Source organism: Neodothiora populina, assembly GCF_041146345.1.
Source record: "Neodothiora populina strain CPC 39397 chromosome Unknown canker_contig_15, whole genome shotgun sequence".
Taxonomy (NCBI): Eukaryota; Fungi; Ascomycota; class Dothideomycetes; order Dothideales; family Dothioraceae; genus Neodothiora; species Neodothiora populina.
In genome coordinates this window covers 2969854-2984127 of record NW_027191413.1, presented here as the reverse complement: position 1 = coordinate 2984127, position 14274 = coordinate 2969854, and the positions used below count along the sequence as shown (strand labels likewise).

General features: G+C 49.2%; 4 protein-coding genes across 5 annotated transcripts; 3 read left to right on the top strand and 1 right to left on the bottom strand.

Annotated features, from left to right (window-relative positions):
• Positions 1–1023: 1023 nt before the first annotated feature.
• Positions 1024–2251, top strand: AAFC00_003348 (uncharacterized protein; the record flags this gene model as incomplete). The annotated part of the gene is made up of 7 exons (XM_069342809.1): positions 1024–1069; positions 1163–1562; positions 1630–1682; positions 1739–1797; positions 1869–1890; positions 1975–2068; positions 2140–2251. 7 exons carry the CDS (start codon positions 1024–1026, stop codon positions 2249–2251), a joined length of 786 nt encoding a protein of 261 aa, XP_069199311.1.
• A 148-nt stretch (positions 2252–2399) lies between these two features.
• AAFC00_003347 (uncharacterized protein) lies at positions 2400–4123 on the bottom strand (the record flags this gene model as incomplete). The annotated part of the gene is made up of 5 exons (XM_069342807.1): positions 2400–2638; positions 2722–3273; positions 3338–3759; positions 3815–3967; positions 4020–4123. The coding sequence occupies 5 exons, from the start codon at positions 4121–4123 to the stop codon at positions 2400–2402; spliced, it is 1470 nt and encodes a 489-aa protein (XP_069199310.1).
• Positions 4124–9428: 5305 nt separating this feature from the next.
• AAFC00_003346 (uncharacterized protein) lies at positions 9429–9842 on the top strand (the record flags this gene model as incomplete). The annotated part of the gene is made up of 3 exons (XM_069342806.1): positions 9429–9612; positions 9667–9752; positions 9807–9842. The coding sequence occupies 3 exons, from the start codon at positions 9429–9431 to the stop codon at positions 9840–9842; spliced, it is 306 nt and encodes a 101-aa protein (XP_069199309.1).
• Positions 9843–11165: 1323 nt separating this feature from the next.
• On the top strand, positions 11166–13847 carry AAFC00_003345 (uncharacterized protein; the record flags this gene model as incomplete). 2 transcript variants are annotated; one of them, XM_069342805.1, is made up of 3 exons in its annotated part: positions 11166–11619; positions 11685–12577; positions 12627–13847. In XM_069342805.1, 3 exons carry the CDS (start codon positions 11166–11168, stop codon positions 13845–13847), a joined length of 2568 nt encoding a protein of 855 aa, XP_069199308.1. The 2 variants fall into 2 exon arrangements, with proteins under 2 accessions (XP_069199308.1, XP_069199307.1); XM_069342804.1 differs by having other exon boundaries at positions 11559–11619.
• Positions 13848–14274: the final 427 nt, after the last annotated feature.

Genomic DNA, 14274 nt, shown 5'->3' with positions numbered 1-14274 from the left:
TCTTCGTCTGTTCCATCGCTTTTCTTGTGTCTGTTCCCCCCTTCCTCATGTCCTCTTCTCTCCCACTTTCTCCCCCTGAAACATCCCCTCTGACCCTCTTCCCACTCCGCCGGACTTTGGGGGGTCAGTGCTTCACCTTTAAGCTCAACGGGTACGTTGAAACAGTTGCTTGTTTGTCCTTGGCACTCGCTTGGCGTCAGTACGACCCGGCGGCACACACCTTACCCAAGGTACCTAGGTAAGCTGCCTCGCCTTGCTTGACAACTATAACAGAAAGTCTGTGACAATGGCCTCGTGTTTCATCTTTACTGCACCGCACCCTACTGTGGTTTCCATGCATCTGGGATTGGCACAGATGGGATTACTGCAGACGCTGTCGCACCTGTGGTAGTATGTCGTGAACACAGCACATCCTCGCATATCTTCGCCACACTTTTGCCTCTGTGATTCGTAGCTTCATCTCGCGGCTCGAGGATCTTCCCTGTGAAACAACAAGACGCGCGATCGCGACCTCTGGACCCGCTTTCCTTCGCCTTCGCTTCGTCGCTCGTAATCTCTCTCCTCCTTGTGTTTATCCGTCACTGTTAAATGACAAGGACGGTCGAGCAATTTAGACTATACTATGAAGTAATGACGGCAGAACACCCTCTGTGTCTCTCTTGCCTCTACCTGCTGTATTGTACCCTGGTCCTTGTAACGCCTCAGTGTTGGGACACAACAGTGCACACGTACGACGACATCCGTAGCAATAAAATCCACAAACGTCACTGCGTCCCCACCAAAAGCTCGCCGCTTGGCGTCCTTCCTCACCTACCTTACCTTATCGCTGTGCGGCCGACCGGCCAAGGTCTTAGGCACGCTCGGAACAGTACAGCTATCATAAAGGTGACTGATTCATGCCGTAGCTAATTATCTCATAATGTATCGTCTATAAGGTGTCTATCAGGGTGCGACAAGCCTAAGCATAAGCATTTCTGTATTTGTTTTCCGTCTGCTGTTCGGCCAATTGTTATATAGACAAACATGACTCTCTTTCCCGGTGTCGCGCTCGTGACCGGTGCCGCTTCTGGTTAGTTGTCCATAGCCTTTTTCGAGGTTAATACCTTCAATTAGTAAACCCCGTCAAATCTCCATGCCCTGCCTCTTACCACTATCACCTCAGGTATCGGCCGAGCTACTGCATATGGCTTCGCTCGTGAGGGATGCACACACATCGTCATCGCAGATGTCTCGCTCGCAGGTCTAGAGGAAACCTTCACCAACATCAAGTCTGCCTTTCCCTCGGCCAATGTCCTCTTCAAACAAACGGATATCTCCCAACCAGACCAAGTATCTGCGCTGCTCGACTTGACCATCGAGTCCTTTGGCCGCGTCGACTATGCCTGTAATTGTGCTGGCATCCTCGATGCGCCCAAGCGATCTCATGACATGGATCTCCAAGACTTTGACAGGATGGTCTCGATCAACTACAGGGGATCTTGGCTGTGCTCTCGAGAAGAACTGAAGCATATGATCAAGCAGGAACATTTGCCCAGCCACGACGGTAGACCTGGATTCCGAGGGTATATTCCGCACCTGATCATGGCAATTCTCTTCGACCGTGTGGTTGACTTGATGCTTGCGAAACAGATCGATCGTGAACGTCGCCAGTCAGCTTGGTATAGTGGCAAGACCCAATGCTCGTGCGTTTCCCCCTTGATATCCTTCGTCGTCCAACTTTCCATTGACCTCGCGACAGCGGCCTACTGTAGCGCCAAAGCAGCCATAATCAACTTGACAAAGTCGGATGCAATTGATGTAAGTCAAAGAGACTCGATAGAGAACACCCAAAGACTTCGTGCACGAATGCTCATGGACTCAATGCGTAGTACTCGAAAGACAGTATCAGGGGTAAGCACTTCACGTGCACAAATAAACATGGCGCAACAGCCTTACACTTGAGATGGCTAACAATCGTCTCCGTCATCAATCAAGTCAACTGCGTGTGTCCCGGTGTCATAGAAACACCTATGATCCAGCCCAACATGGGCTATCTCTCCTCGGCTATCGCGATCGCTCCCATGAACAGGTCTGCATTTCTCCGTCTCTGCTTTTCCCAGGATCCCTCTCGAGAGTCTCTGCTGATAGCTCAACCCATAGGTGCGGCACGGCCGACGAAGTCGCAGACTGCATCCTGTTCCTCAGCAGCAGCAAAGCGTCTTTTGTCCAGGGTGCCGCAATGGTCGTCGACGGCGGATACACCATCAATTGAAGACATGATATGAACATGACGCGTCACGCATTCACATGTACATAAGGTAAAACAGAGACGCAACCTACATTTGCCATGGTACAGAAACCCCACTATATATAGCCTGCCCCATGTTATCTGCACTCTTGTTTCTCCTTTCGCCTCATCTTCACGCATCCTTCCATGCCTTGGTCAAAGAAACAGGGGCAATGTAGTTCCTCTTTCCTCGCACAAAGTAATCCAGCAGAGAAAGAACAACAACCCCGACAAATATGACCGAGGACCAGTTGAAATCCGGCGCATCCGTTGGCGTCGACTCGGGCCAGAAGCTCCAGAACATGACAAACACTGCGTACAACACTGCGATGATGTTGATGTAGATGCCGTAGCGGCCGAGACTCCAGCGTGCTATGTTTCGAGACGATGATCAGTAAAGCAATTCAAGAAATAAAGAAAGCCCAGAACTATGCGAGAAGAAAGAGAAGCTTTACCTCGAGGGAGAAGATCAGGCTTCGTGACACGAGTCCAGATCAGCGAACCCATGGACAGAACATAACTAATCATGAGTGTAGCGACATTGAGCGACACGAGCGCGTTGAAAGCCGTCGATGACCCGATATTGATCATGATCAACACAATCGTCACGCCGCAAGTGAAAAACAGTGCATTCTGGGGCACCTGGCGCATGGGTTCGACTCTGGCCAACCACGAGCTGAACGGTAACCCGTGATCGCGTGCGAACGCGAATGTCTGCCTGGACGTCGAGAGGTTGAAGGCAACCGTGCTTCCGAAGAACAAGATGATCAGGATCGAGCTCAGCACGTCGGTGCCTGCGAGCGACATTTTCTGGTTGAAGACCCAGATGAAAGAGTAGCCGCTCGAGTCCTCGAGTGCTGCGTCGACGTCGGTAAGACACACCAGGAAAGCGACGAGCATGATGATGCCCAGGACAGAATTTACCAGGAAGCTGTAGAACATTGCGCGCGGTACCACGAGGCCTGCGTCTTTGGTCTCTTCCGACAAGTGAGCTGCTGAATCCGCGCCTGTTTTGTTCAGGTTGTTAGCTTGTCCGACTGCTTGCACCAGCTTCAAGAAAATCAAACGTACAGAGGAAGGCGAAGACCGGGGTGAGCTGTCCAACCATCATACTCAGACCCATCGAACTCCACCCACCAGAGTTCTCGAACTCGGTGAAGATGTGGCCGAAGCCGATCCGGGGCGACAGTACCAGCATAGTCACCAATATGACCACAAAGCCCAGCACATACAGAATAAGCATGAGGTTCTGCATCAAAGGCATCGCGCGGGCACAGTAGATGTTGAGAAACAAGACGAAGAAAGTGATGGGAACACCAATCGCCGTCGTTTTCGCGTCCGTGTACTCGTAGCTCGCATCATTTACACTGACGAGCGATTGGATCATGCCTGAGATGAGCAGCGGAGACGAAGCAGTGCCGGCCTGCCAGGAGAGAACGGACATCCAGCCTGTGAAGAAGCTGAGGCATTTCTGCCATCCAGGAGGCGCGAATCTGTAAGCTGAGTCAGTGTGCTTCTCGATGCACCCGTGTTGGAAGGAATATTCACTCAGAAACCCAGTGATACTGTCCCCCAGAAGTTGGAGCCCAGGATGCCATCTCGGACAAGCTAGCGATCACTGGCAAGAAGCCGGCGAAGGTCCACACAGTACCCCATAGTGTACCGGCACGGCCCCCATCTAACAGGCCTTCATAATTTGATCTGTGGATTGTATATCAGTCCGGCTCGAGCCCTGAATGCAAGTCTCACTCACGTCAAAAGGCAGACCCAAGTCAACTGCACCAGAATGACGAATGCAAAGGACGGAAACAATTTGAAGTCACGTCGAAAAAGCTGTTGTTTGCCCATACGTTCCATGTCTCTCTTGTCTCTTTCTTCACTCGCATTCTCGCCATCGTGGACGTGTGCGTCACTCGAGCCCTTTCCGAGCTCGATACTGACAGCTTGACCGTTACCCTCGGCAATTCCTTTGCTGTCGAATTGCACGCGGGACGTTTCTATGCCTTGCGTCGAAGATCGTGAGGACATCTTTGCTTCGAACCGAGACAGAATAGAATGCGACAATCGATCCCCAACGATCAAAAAACAACAAGATCCCCAGAAGACCAGGATTAAAGATGTAGAAAAGATGAAAGAAACAAGGAGAATAGACTGCTGCTCAAGTAGATTAAAGCAAGGTGTTGCATCTACTGGTGATCCCCGTGACTCCACTACAGAGAAGCGCGGGTCCGTCCGCTGCATACACCTCGAGGTGCAGAAGTACTTGTACCTACATATGTCGTTATCTGGGCTAGCTAACGCGAGGGACTTCATGGAAGGGTTGTTGCATATTGCTCCTGACCAGGTTCCATCGTTTCAACAGTCGAGTAGAAACACGTTCTCATCACGGATAGATACGATGGATAAGTAGCGCAAAACCCAGAAGCGAATCATACCCTTTTGCCGAACACTGTGCAATGCACATCATACGTGAGAGGCCGAGTGGCGCAATCATTTTTCCGAGGCCGAGGAAAACTAAATACATTACATGGGATGATTCTTCGAGGGCGTTTCTACTGCGTCGGAGTGATTGCATTTCGCAGCGAGTGAGGAAAGGAAAGTCACCTTAGGCACGGGGCAAGAAATTAATATGGGACTTATACAGGGCGGCATCCATGCAGGTCTGGAAACCCACGATGCGCGCGGCTTTCCCGTGCCTGAAGTTCCGCTATACACTAAAACGCCCGCCTTATATTGTGGTTAGGTGTAATATGTGTCTTATCGCTTTGCAGCTTCCCGATACAAGCGTGATCTTCGTTAAGCTCAAACAACACAGAGCTGCGACACCGAGGTACAAGTAAGGTCAAGCAGAGGCAAGCAGCTGAGTCTTGTCAAAGAGCGTATGTGTTGCGTCTGTGCATGGCAAAAGCATGAGTGTTTGGGGCAGCCCATATATTAGTGCCCATAGTAGAAATGCATTTCATGAATTATACTTGGATGATTTCTGCCACAAATGATTCTGATAGTTGATTAGATATATATGAATCGACTTGCTACACTTTATGAACTATATTCCTCTCGAACTCAAAACCCGAATTTGCAACGAGATCAGGTCTACGATAGCAGGGGGGGTTCTTGTTATCGCCCATACGAGATATGCCCATCAAGCGGCAGGACACTGTTGGCAACAAGACAATTCGTCGCATTTGGAGCTCGTAACAAGGAGTTTACCACAATACGAGTAGGCACATTTGCAACATCAGTACTACGGGGGAACTCCTCAGTTAGGAGACATGAATGAAGATACAATTACCGGATCTCCGAGTGATAAATGGACAATCTGAGCATGGTGAAGAAGTCGTCTAAATAGCCCAGATAGCTATCTACTGGTCGCCCATGCAGGTTGGGAACCCCAAACGCGGCCCTGCGATCCCCTATGCACCAAGGCATCTGTAGATCATCAACGTGATATTGCGGTCGAGCCGTACCATCGCATCTCATTCTTTTGCAGCTTCCCAATATACTCTTGAGTTTTCTAATCCAGAGCTCCGACACTGAGAAGAGAGTTGGCGGCTGAACCTTCTCACACGGCACGCCGATGTGGTGTGACTTGATCGCGAAATCTGTATACAGTAACATGTTCAGGCCTCGAACTAGATAACGACACACTAGTTGATCAGTGATAGAATCCTTGCCATTCGATTACGCACGCAAGGCTCTCGTGCCAGCTCTCATGACCTTCTTGTCAAGGTTCACGCGGATCCAATTCTCTTCTGTTTCCTTTCATGCCCAATGAACCAGCCCCTTCATCTGACCAAAGACTCGCGACGCACGATGGTCTAGATTCCTTCCCTGCACAACTATGAGCCAAAACATCATACATGTAACCATGATGATCGCGCTACTACAGAAGTCGCAGGTCATGGTCGTCAAGTCATTTATCTGCCCACACCCTGGGTCAGGAATCTTGAGATTACCTTGATAGCGACCCGATCAAATTGCTGAACCATGGCCCCAGGTATGTCCCTCGTCCAGACGAGAGGTTCTCGCGACTTGCACATCAGCCGACTATAAGCCACAGATATTGTGTCGCAGGATCGAAGTTGTTGCGATAGCATCGTTGATAAAAGGACTCATCAATGACAACGTCTGCTATCCACTTGCCTTTATACTGCGCTCGCTCCACCTGCAGATGAAATGCCAAACCTCACCGTTCACCCACCATTTGGCAGTAACACATCCACCAACAAGGACGGACAGGTTCTGGTCTCAGCGTTACTGACCGTCCTGGTCCCGCTGTTTGCACTTCCCTTTACCATCGTGCGTAGGGGTAAGGTTCTTGGCTTGAGCGATGCTGCTACCACCCTCGCATTCGTGAGACTTACCAACTCGATCTGAAGCATACATACACGAAGTACTGACCTATGATTCATTATAGATCCTTGGTGCTGCAGAAGCAGTCGTTCTGTTCGTCGGACGTAACGATGGCCTAGGAGTGAGCTCAACACTGCCTGTTGGTGATCAACACCGAAAAGCAACTGTAAGACAGTATTTTGATTTCCAGAGCAGAAGATGGAGGCTGACATACATTTGGAGTATGTGCTGTCCAGTGAGGAGCTTTACCTTGCGGCCATAGGCATCCACAAATGCTGGGTCGTTCTCATAGCATGGCGCTTGGCAGAAACTTCGCACATGCCCAGCTTCAGGAAAGGCTGTCTTGTGGGCTTCATTGTAGCCAGCGCATGGACACTTGCGTCTATCGTGAGTGTTGCAGCACACTGTGCTCCCGTAGACTTGTCTGGGACCCAGAGTGATGGTACAAGGTGTCCTGCTTTGGTAAGGCCTGAAACAAAATGCCTGGCGCTGCTCGTTCAGACTCAACTGATATCGTATGTCTAGTACACCAAATGGCTCGCAATCTGTATTGTCGATATTCTAACCGACGTGTTCAATCTTGGCCTTGTCATCTGGCTGATATGGCCATTGCAGATGATAAGAAGTGACAAGATCGCTGTCATATCTTCTTTCTTTGTCAAATTTGGGTAAGCTTCGAGTCAATCTCTCAGCTTCGGACTGCTGATCAGCCTTCAAGATGCATCCCATTTAGTATTGCCCGTGCGATCACCTTCCATCAGTATGTCTCTGCGCACGATAAAGGTATCGCTATCGTAGATGTTCTTGTTTGGCAGAATGCTCAAATCACCTGGGCCGGTATGTCTGCTGCGGCGCCGTCTCTGCTCTGGATGAGAAAGTCGTTCGACGTCACCATAAGCGATGAGGACGGAAGAGCTCTGCCCAGCATGTTTGGCCAAGGCGGATCGTCTAGCAACCACGATTCCGGCAACACGAACAAGAGGAAAGGGCAAAGGTCCAAGAGCTCAAGCAGACCAAGCATGCACTCGCGCTATACAAGCAGTCACAAATCTAGCGATGGAGAAAGCTTCCCAATGAGGCGAATCATCGGCAAGCCCAAGCACTCTCGGCATTCAGAGGTGGACGATATCATGCCCGTGCGACTAGAGAACGCCGATTACACGGCGGATGTGCAGACTGTTGCGAGGAGCCGTCAGAGGTCGATGGACAGCAGTGACTCAGATGCCAAACTCATTCACGTCGATGTCGTGCGATCAGTGCGAGTGGATTAGTAGTGCGTCATTAGACGTCGATAGATACTGTCTATTCAAAGTCATCAAAGTCGTGCTCCTCGACTGCCGAGCTTCCGAGCAGCATTAGAATGACACGAACGCTCGATGTAATTACTGATAAGAGGAGAACAAAAGATGCGTTCATGTAAAAAACCCTCAAGGTTTGACTCGTCTCGTAGTAGATAGACCATGAGTTAAGGGGGCGAAATTTATCTCTCACCATCTCGATATACCGTGCACGCCCATTTGATTGGCGCAGATCTGAGCACGCCGCCGGGTACCAAGTCAGAAAATCCTGGTCATCACTGCCGAACGTGGGGAATAAAGCTCCGGGCTTCGCGCCCTTACAGTACAACCCAGAACTATCTTATACTTGAAATGAGAATTGACTTCTGTATGTTTCCTTTTGCCCGATGCTTTGCTCAGTACGGTGCTCCACATTCTCCACTGTACTCTCTGAACTCGTTGGATCCGAATAACCTTAAAATTATCCGACTGTAATGCTTCATATTGCTCGAAAACACCGCACTTCTAGATGATGATCGACTTGATGAAGCTTGGCAATAGACGTTTCGAGGCTCCGCAATGGACATACGGTAGGTATGCTTTAGTGACCATAGACTTACCGTATGCTCTACCGGCAGAGAAAATCCAGCGTCGCACTGTCAGAACAGATAGGGGAAGAACTCCATCGTGTGGGAAGATAGTCTGACTTCGATTGGACACACGACCATGCCCCTTAAAATTGATGGAATCAGATGTGCACATCGGGCTTGGGGATCATCACGATGTTTCTCATCCCCAGACCCACTTTCCTACCTCCATCCCGGTCCTACGCGCTGGAACATTCAATCGTCACATCGCCTTGCTTATTGCACAAAGTAATCGAGGTACCGAGTTATGCATGGAAAATCCAGAGCCTACGCAGTAGCCTTTAGCACTCGCGTCTAAACTTGCTTGTCTTACCACCACCAGTATCTGTCAACGTGTGGAACTCATGGGCATAGAACTACGTCACTCCAGGTCCCGAATTTATGGTCGGCCCCCGTCTATTCTGTACCTGAGAATATCAGAGCCTGAGCATGTGATCTACATGGGTCCAAGCGGACCGGAAGACCTCCATCTCTATATTCATGGTCTTTCAGACGATGCTACGAAAGTCTGATAACAACAGCTACACCTTGACAAGCCACTTGACAAGACCAAGTGTTGGTCGAGATAGGACATGTCTGTACATCGTGTCGATCCTTGATACCGGTCGCTGGAGATAGTCCTCGAAACACTTACTCAGAGGTATGTGTCTATTTCCCTCGCTCCGTAAGACCAACCTGGCAATGAGGTGTGAAGATAGCAGAGTGTTGCTATTGATTCTGTACAGTAGGTTATGCTCTGAGGAACCCCTCAAGGTAGGGTATATATATCGCTCTGGTCACCTCGAGAATATCGATCATTTTCCAACCCAGAACACAATCACAACCATCTCATAAAGAACTTTAAGCACCATTTATCATTCCTCTTCTTATCACAAACTATTCAAGATGCAAATCCAAGCAGTTCTCCTCGCCATGGCATCAATTGCCGCAGCTGCCAGCTCAGGCCCAGCCAGAGTCGAACGTCGCACTGCAACTCTAGACAGACGTGCCGACCTGTGTGGACCTCTGGACACACCAATGTGCTGCCAGACCGACGTTGAGGGCATTGCCGACCTCAACTGCGCCAGTAGTAAGTGGTCTCAATTCCTCATAGGAGAAAATACTGACGCATGTGTGAAATCAGTCAACAGTGACATTACCAGCACTGATCAATTTGTGGCAACTTGCAGTGCCGAAGGAAAATCAGCCGAGTGCTGTACTCTCTCCCTTGTAAGGCAACTCCTTTTGTGATCGTTTGTGAATCGTTCTGACGTACTATCGCAGCTTGGTTCCGCTGGACTTTTGTGTTCAAGCGCTTGAGCGTAGATATGTGGACTACCTTAATTACCTTACATATCTATACTGAGTGAGAGAAACAAATGAACTTCAAATACGCAGTGCGCTCAAGGATGGCCAAATATTTCATGATGTGAAGACATACGCGATGCCATGCTCAGTCAAAGGTCAATGCATAGTAGCACTATTATTGTCCCCCTTGTAGGGTCACTTCGTGGAACGTATCAAGGAGGTAGCCTGGGTTCAGGTTTGTAAGGGAGCTTCATATCGGGAACTTTCTGCAAGCCTCAATCATCGCCACCGCGGCCATTTTCCTGACCGGGACTGCGTGGGTGATCGTTGTTATTCTTAAGCGTCCATGTGCAGTAAATGTCAAGTTAAACTTCGCAGATGATCGACGTCCCATATTCTGTTCTTGGACTTCTTGGCGTACCGCTGCAAAGAAAGAACGCGTTGCCGCAGATGCGATACACAATTCTGATCTGTATCTGCATGTCAAGCAGGCTGGACCTTGAACGTGCCTTTGGTGAATCAGAGCGTTTTTCCGTAGCTATTTGGGTTGCAGTTGCGGTCGCAGTCGAAGACTGTAAGTATTAATAGAACTTGTTCATTGGCTGCAGCTATATATTGAATAAAGTGGGACCTCAACGCGACGGATCGACTGCCGATACTGTGCTGTATAGGAGATAGCTGTTACATCCACATTGAACCCCTCTAATGCGGAATCCATCAGCGCACCAGATAACACACTCGAGGATTAGTTCATGCGAGCTGTGCGATCGCTGCATATGCAACGTAGTTGGCTGCCCCAGTCTCGTGGTTCGAATAAGGCTGTTGAGATTGAGATGATCTTCAGAGGTGCGCCATTGTATTATATTGATCTTGACCCATGTTGCAGCCTTCCATAACGAGGCCCACCTCAAGACAAGGCCGCATAATCGGTCTGGTTCGTTAATGTGACTACCTGTCCAACGGAACGCCTTGTGGAGCAAGGCTGCAAGCTGAGCATCCCCATGCGGCTGCGATTAGCTACTGTAGACCACACCACGATTATCGCTTACCTTTTGGCAACATGAGCTCGAACTCGAACCCAATCAAACGTTTCAGTATACGCCAGCCACATCATCATGCGAACTGACCATTTCGACGTGATCGCCCCAGATCGGATGGTGCATGGGTCTGAATCACACGGTTCATGTCGTGTTGCGGTGTCTGTGGTCTTTTCTGGCTACTTAATCCACCCCTTCATGAAAATGTCCTTTTTCTCAAACTCCAAGAGTCACCAAATAGCTGTGCTACACGGTATACTCACCACTAGTCTGAGGGGATATCAAAAGATCAATCACCATGTCACAAGCGCACTACAATGGTAGTCTAGATAGCCCTGATCCGGTATACTCACCTTCATTTCAATTGGAAGAGTCGTCTCGGACCCCGGTTCGCCATAGGCCTACATATGCGCGACTCGACTCAGTATCTGAGGGAGTCGAGCATCTGTCTGAAAATGCGAGACAGAAAGATGCAGATATTACTGAAGCACAAGTCGTTGAAGAATCTAATCCTGACCATGCAAGACTTACACACTCGCGCAATTTATCTGGGTCCACGGTCGCAAATACGACCAACAGTCCTTATGGTACGAGCGACTTGGCTCGGTCAAATACAGCTTACGATCCCGCCAAATTATGGACAACACTGAGCAAGCCGTCGGCGTCCTCCCTACCGTCGACTATCGAAGGCATGTACAACTCAGCTTCGAACACGGATTTGTTGCGTGATGGAACAGGACCCCCTGACGATGGTGTGTATACGGAGACGGACCTATCTGACTCGAAAATCGGGAATTTTCTGACCTGTCCCGCATAGATCGCCCGACCGGGATGGCCCAGAAGCATCTATATCGCGGCTGCGCCTCCTTGCAGTCAATTGTCGTGCTTGCACTCTCTTTGTACTCGACGATAATGTCTGGGCTTTGGCTCGTCATCGCTATTAAGGGACCTAGATGGTCTTGGATCGGAAGCCATGGCTCGATTTCATCTGCGAATGCCAACTTGCTCGTAACTATTTTTGCCAAAACCATTGAGCTTTCTTTTGTGACAGTCTTCGTCTCATTCATTGGGCAATTCCTTTGGCGACGAGCACATACCCAACCGAGACATGGTATAACTCTTGCTGAGGTCGATCTGCGCTCATGGGTTATGCAGCCAATGAAGATATTTGCCCACCTCTTCGAAATGCGCTTATCTGTCATATCCGTCCCGAGCGTTGTCACTTTCGCAGCTGCTTTCGTCGCCCTGCTGTATACAACGGCCTCAGTGGCACTAGTTCAGCCCCGATTGAAGTTTGGTGACTGGGAAGCTAAGACTATGCACGGTCTCGTCAAGACGAGCTGGGCGAATATCCAATATCTCCAGGACCAATGCGAATCACCTAATATCCCATACGATGAGACAGATGGCCCGAGTACTTGCGTGCAGATAGAGATGGTTTCCCAGGCTCTTCACAATTATCAGCGATATCTCACAGATTGGGCCAGCTATGCTAAAAGTGGAAATGGCTCCAGTCTGCTATCAGAGCGACCACAAGCCTTTGCGTTATTGACCGAAAATACAACCGTTACAGGCCAATGGATCGAGATTACCGAGACTAATGCAACTGTTCTGGATGGGAGAGTGGTCAATAATGTGTCCATGGCAATGCCGCATTCGGGGGTCACTACTGCTGCTCGAGATGTCAAGAACGGCATACTACAACCTGAGGTACTTCATTCCAAGCCAGCCCCTTTGTTCGATCGCTTATGTGACGCAGGATCTCGATGGACTTGGGATTTACTCACTGAATGCCTCCATATGGTCGCCTGCGATCAACGTCTTATGCGCCAACATGCGAGAGCATGAATTGGAGCCTATCGTGTACGCAAATTTCTCTAATGGAGATGACAATTTTCAGAACGTATCTACGAATGTCAAATTTGCCGGTATTAGTCGTGAAGAATATATGAAGAATAAGACAGTGGTTGACGATTTATTTGGATGGGGTGAGAAGTACGACCAAACGCCTCCAATCTTCGGAAAGTTTCCTGAAAACTACAATACAATTCTCAATCATACTGGGAATTATGGAAGGAACGCCATCTATCTTCTTGGCAGGAAAGAAGACGAAGACGAATATCTCCTCTGCTCCATCAAAGCCTACATTACGCCGCTGTGCAAGACTACGTACAGAGTTACGTCAGCCCATGCGTATCTCCGGGTCGACTGTGAGACAGGAGATCAGATGCAATACAGTCGACAAAACCCCAATGCCAATAGTGGCAACGCGACGGTCAGTAAGGACTGGGTTGAAGGTGCGCATGACTGGGGAAATAGCATATCTCTTGACGATGGCTTGATCAACGGGAATGCAAGTAATGCTCGACTCTTGACTCAACTTATGCTACCCAACACATCTAGCAGTCTACAAACAAAACTTCCCAGCCCTGCCGAAGCATTGGCCGTCATGGCTGGCTGCACCATTGTGATGGGTACGCAAGATGCTCAGTTCAACGAGTATTTCAACTACACATCCGCATCGCATAATATGCTGCAACCTGGTCAATATGAGGACTTCAAGGTTTTGCTGCAAGCTCAACAATACGCGTCAGGAGGTACTCTAGGGAATGAGAAGGGAATTTTCTTCCTGGTCCTAGCACTTTTGTTCGTTCTCAACATCCTCTGCTTGTCATATCTGATATCCAAACGGGGACTTATCACCGACTTCAGTGAGCCACTTAATCTGTTCAGCCTTGCACTGAACAGCCCTGAAACCGAACTCATGAAAGTCGACTGTGAGGGTCCGAAGGGGAAATACTTCGTTCCATGGCGTCTCATGACTAGGGAGGGTCATGTTTACATCGAGCCCAAAACTGACGAAGAGGGCCACGAAATGGTCAATCGACGTTATCGCGACTCGTGGAACCCGGTTAGCCCGGTCAAATGGGCATATAAGAGGTTGAGCAACAGCACTAACGCGAGCCCGAACCTGGTATGATGTTTCTTTCATGACAAGTTCTACACTTTAGATCTTCCCGGACGTCACTTGTACCAGGCATCGTTATCGTATAGCATTTCATCTGGCCTTGATAAATAATCTAACTAATTCTTCTCATTGCCCCTTGAGATCCGATTTAGCTACTGTAGCCATTGAAACAGGCAGCCACGTGCATCTATACCAGCAACTGAGTTTCATGTTTACCTAATTATCTCAACACGCTTTGTGCTGTGCAGCTGTCACTTGACATAGCTTATCGATTCTCCGACTTTATCGTGTCGATCTCATCCTCTCGTGTATTGATAGGTTTGGACTGCTCGTGTTGTAGAGTCGCCATATATTCTAGCATGAGGTGGTTCTGTATGTGGTCATGCTAAAGTGGTCTAGCTAAAAAAGGCGCACCTCAGTGATCCGTGGATATGCACCC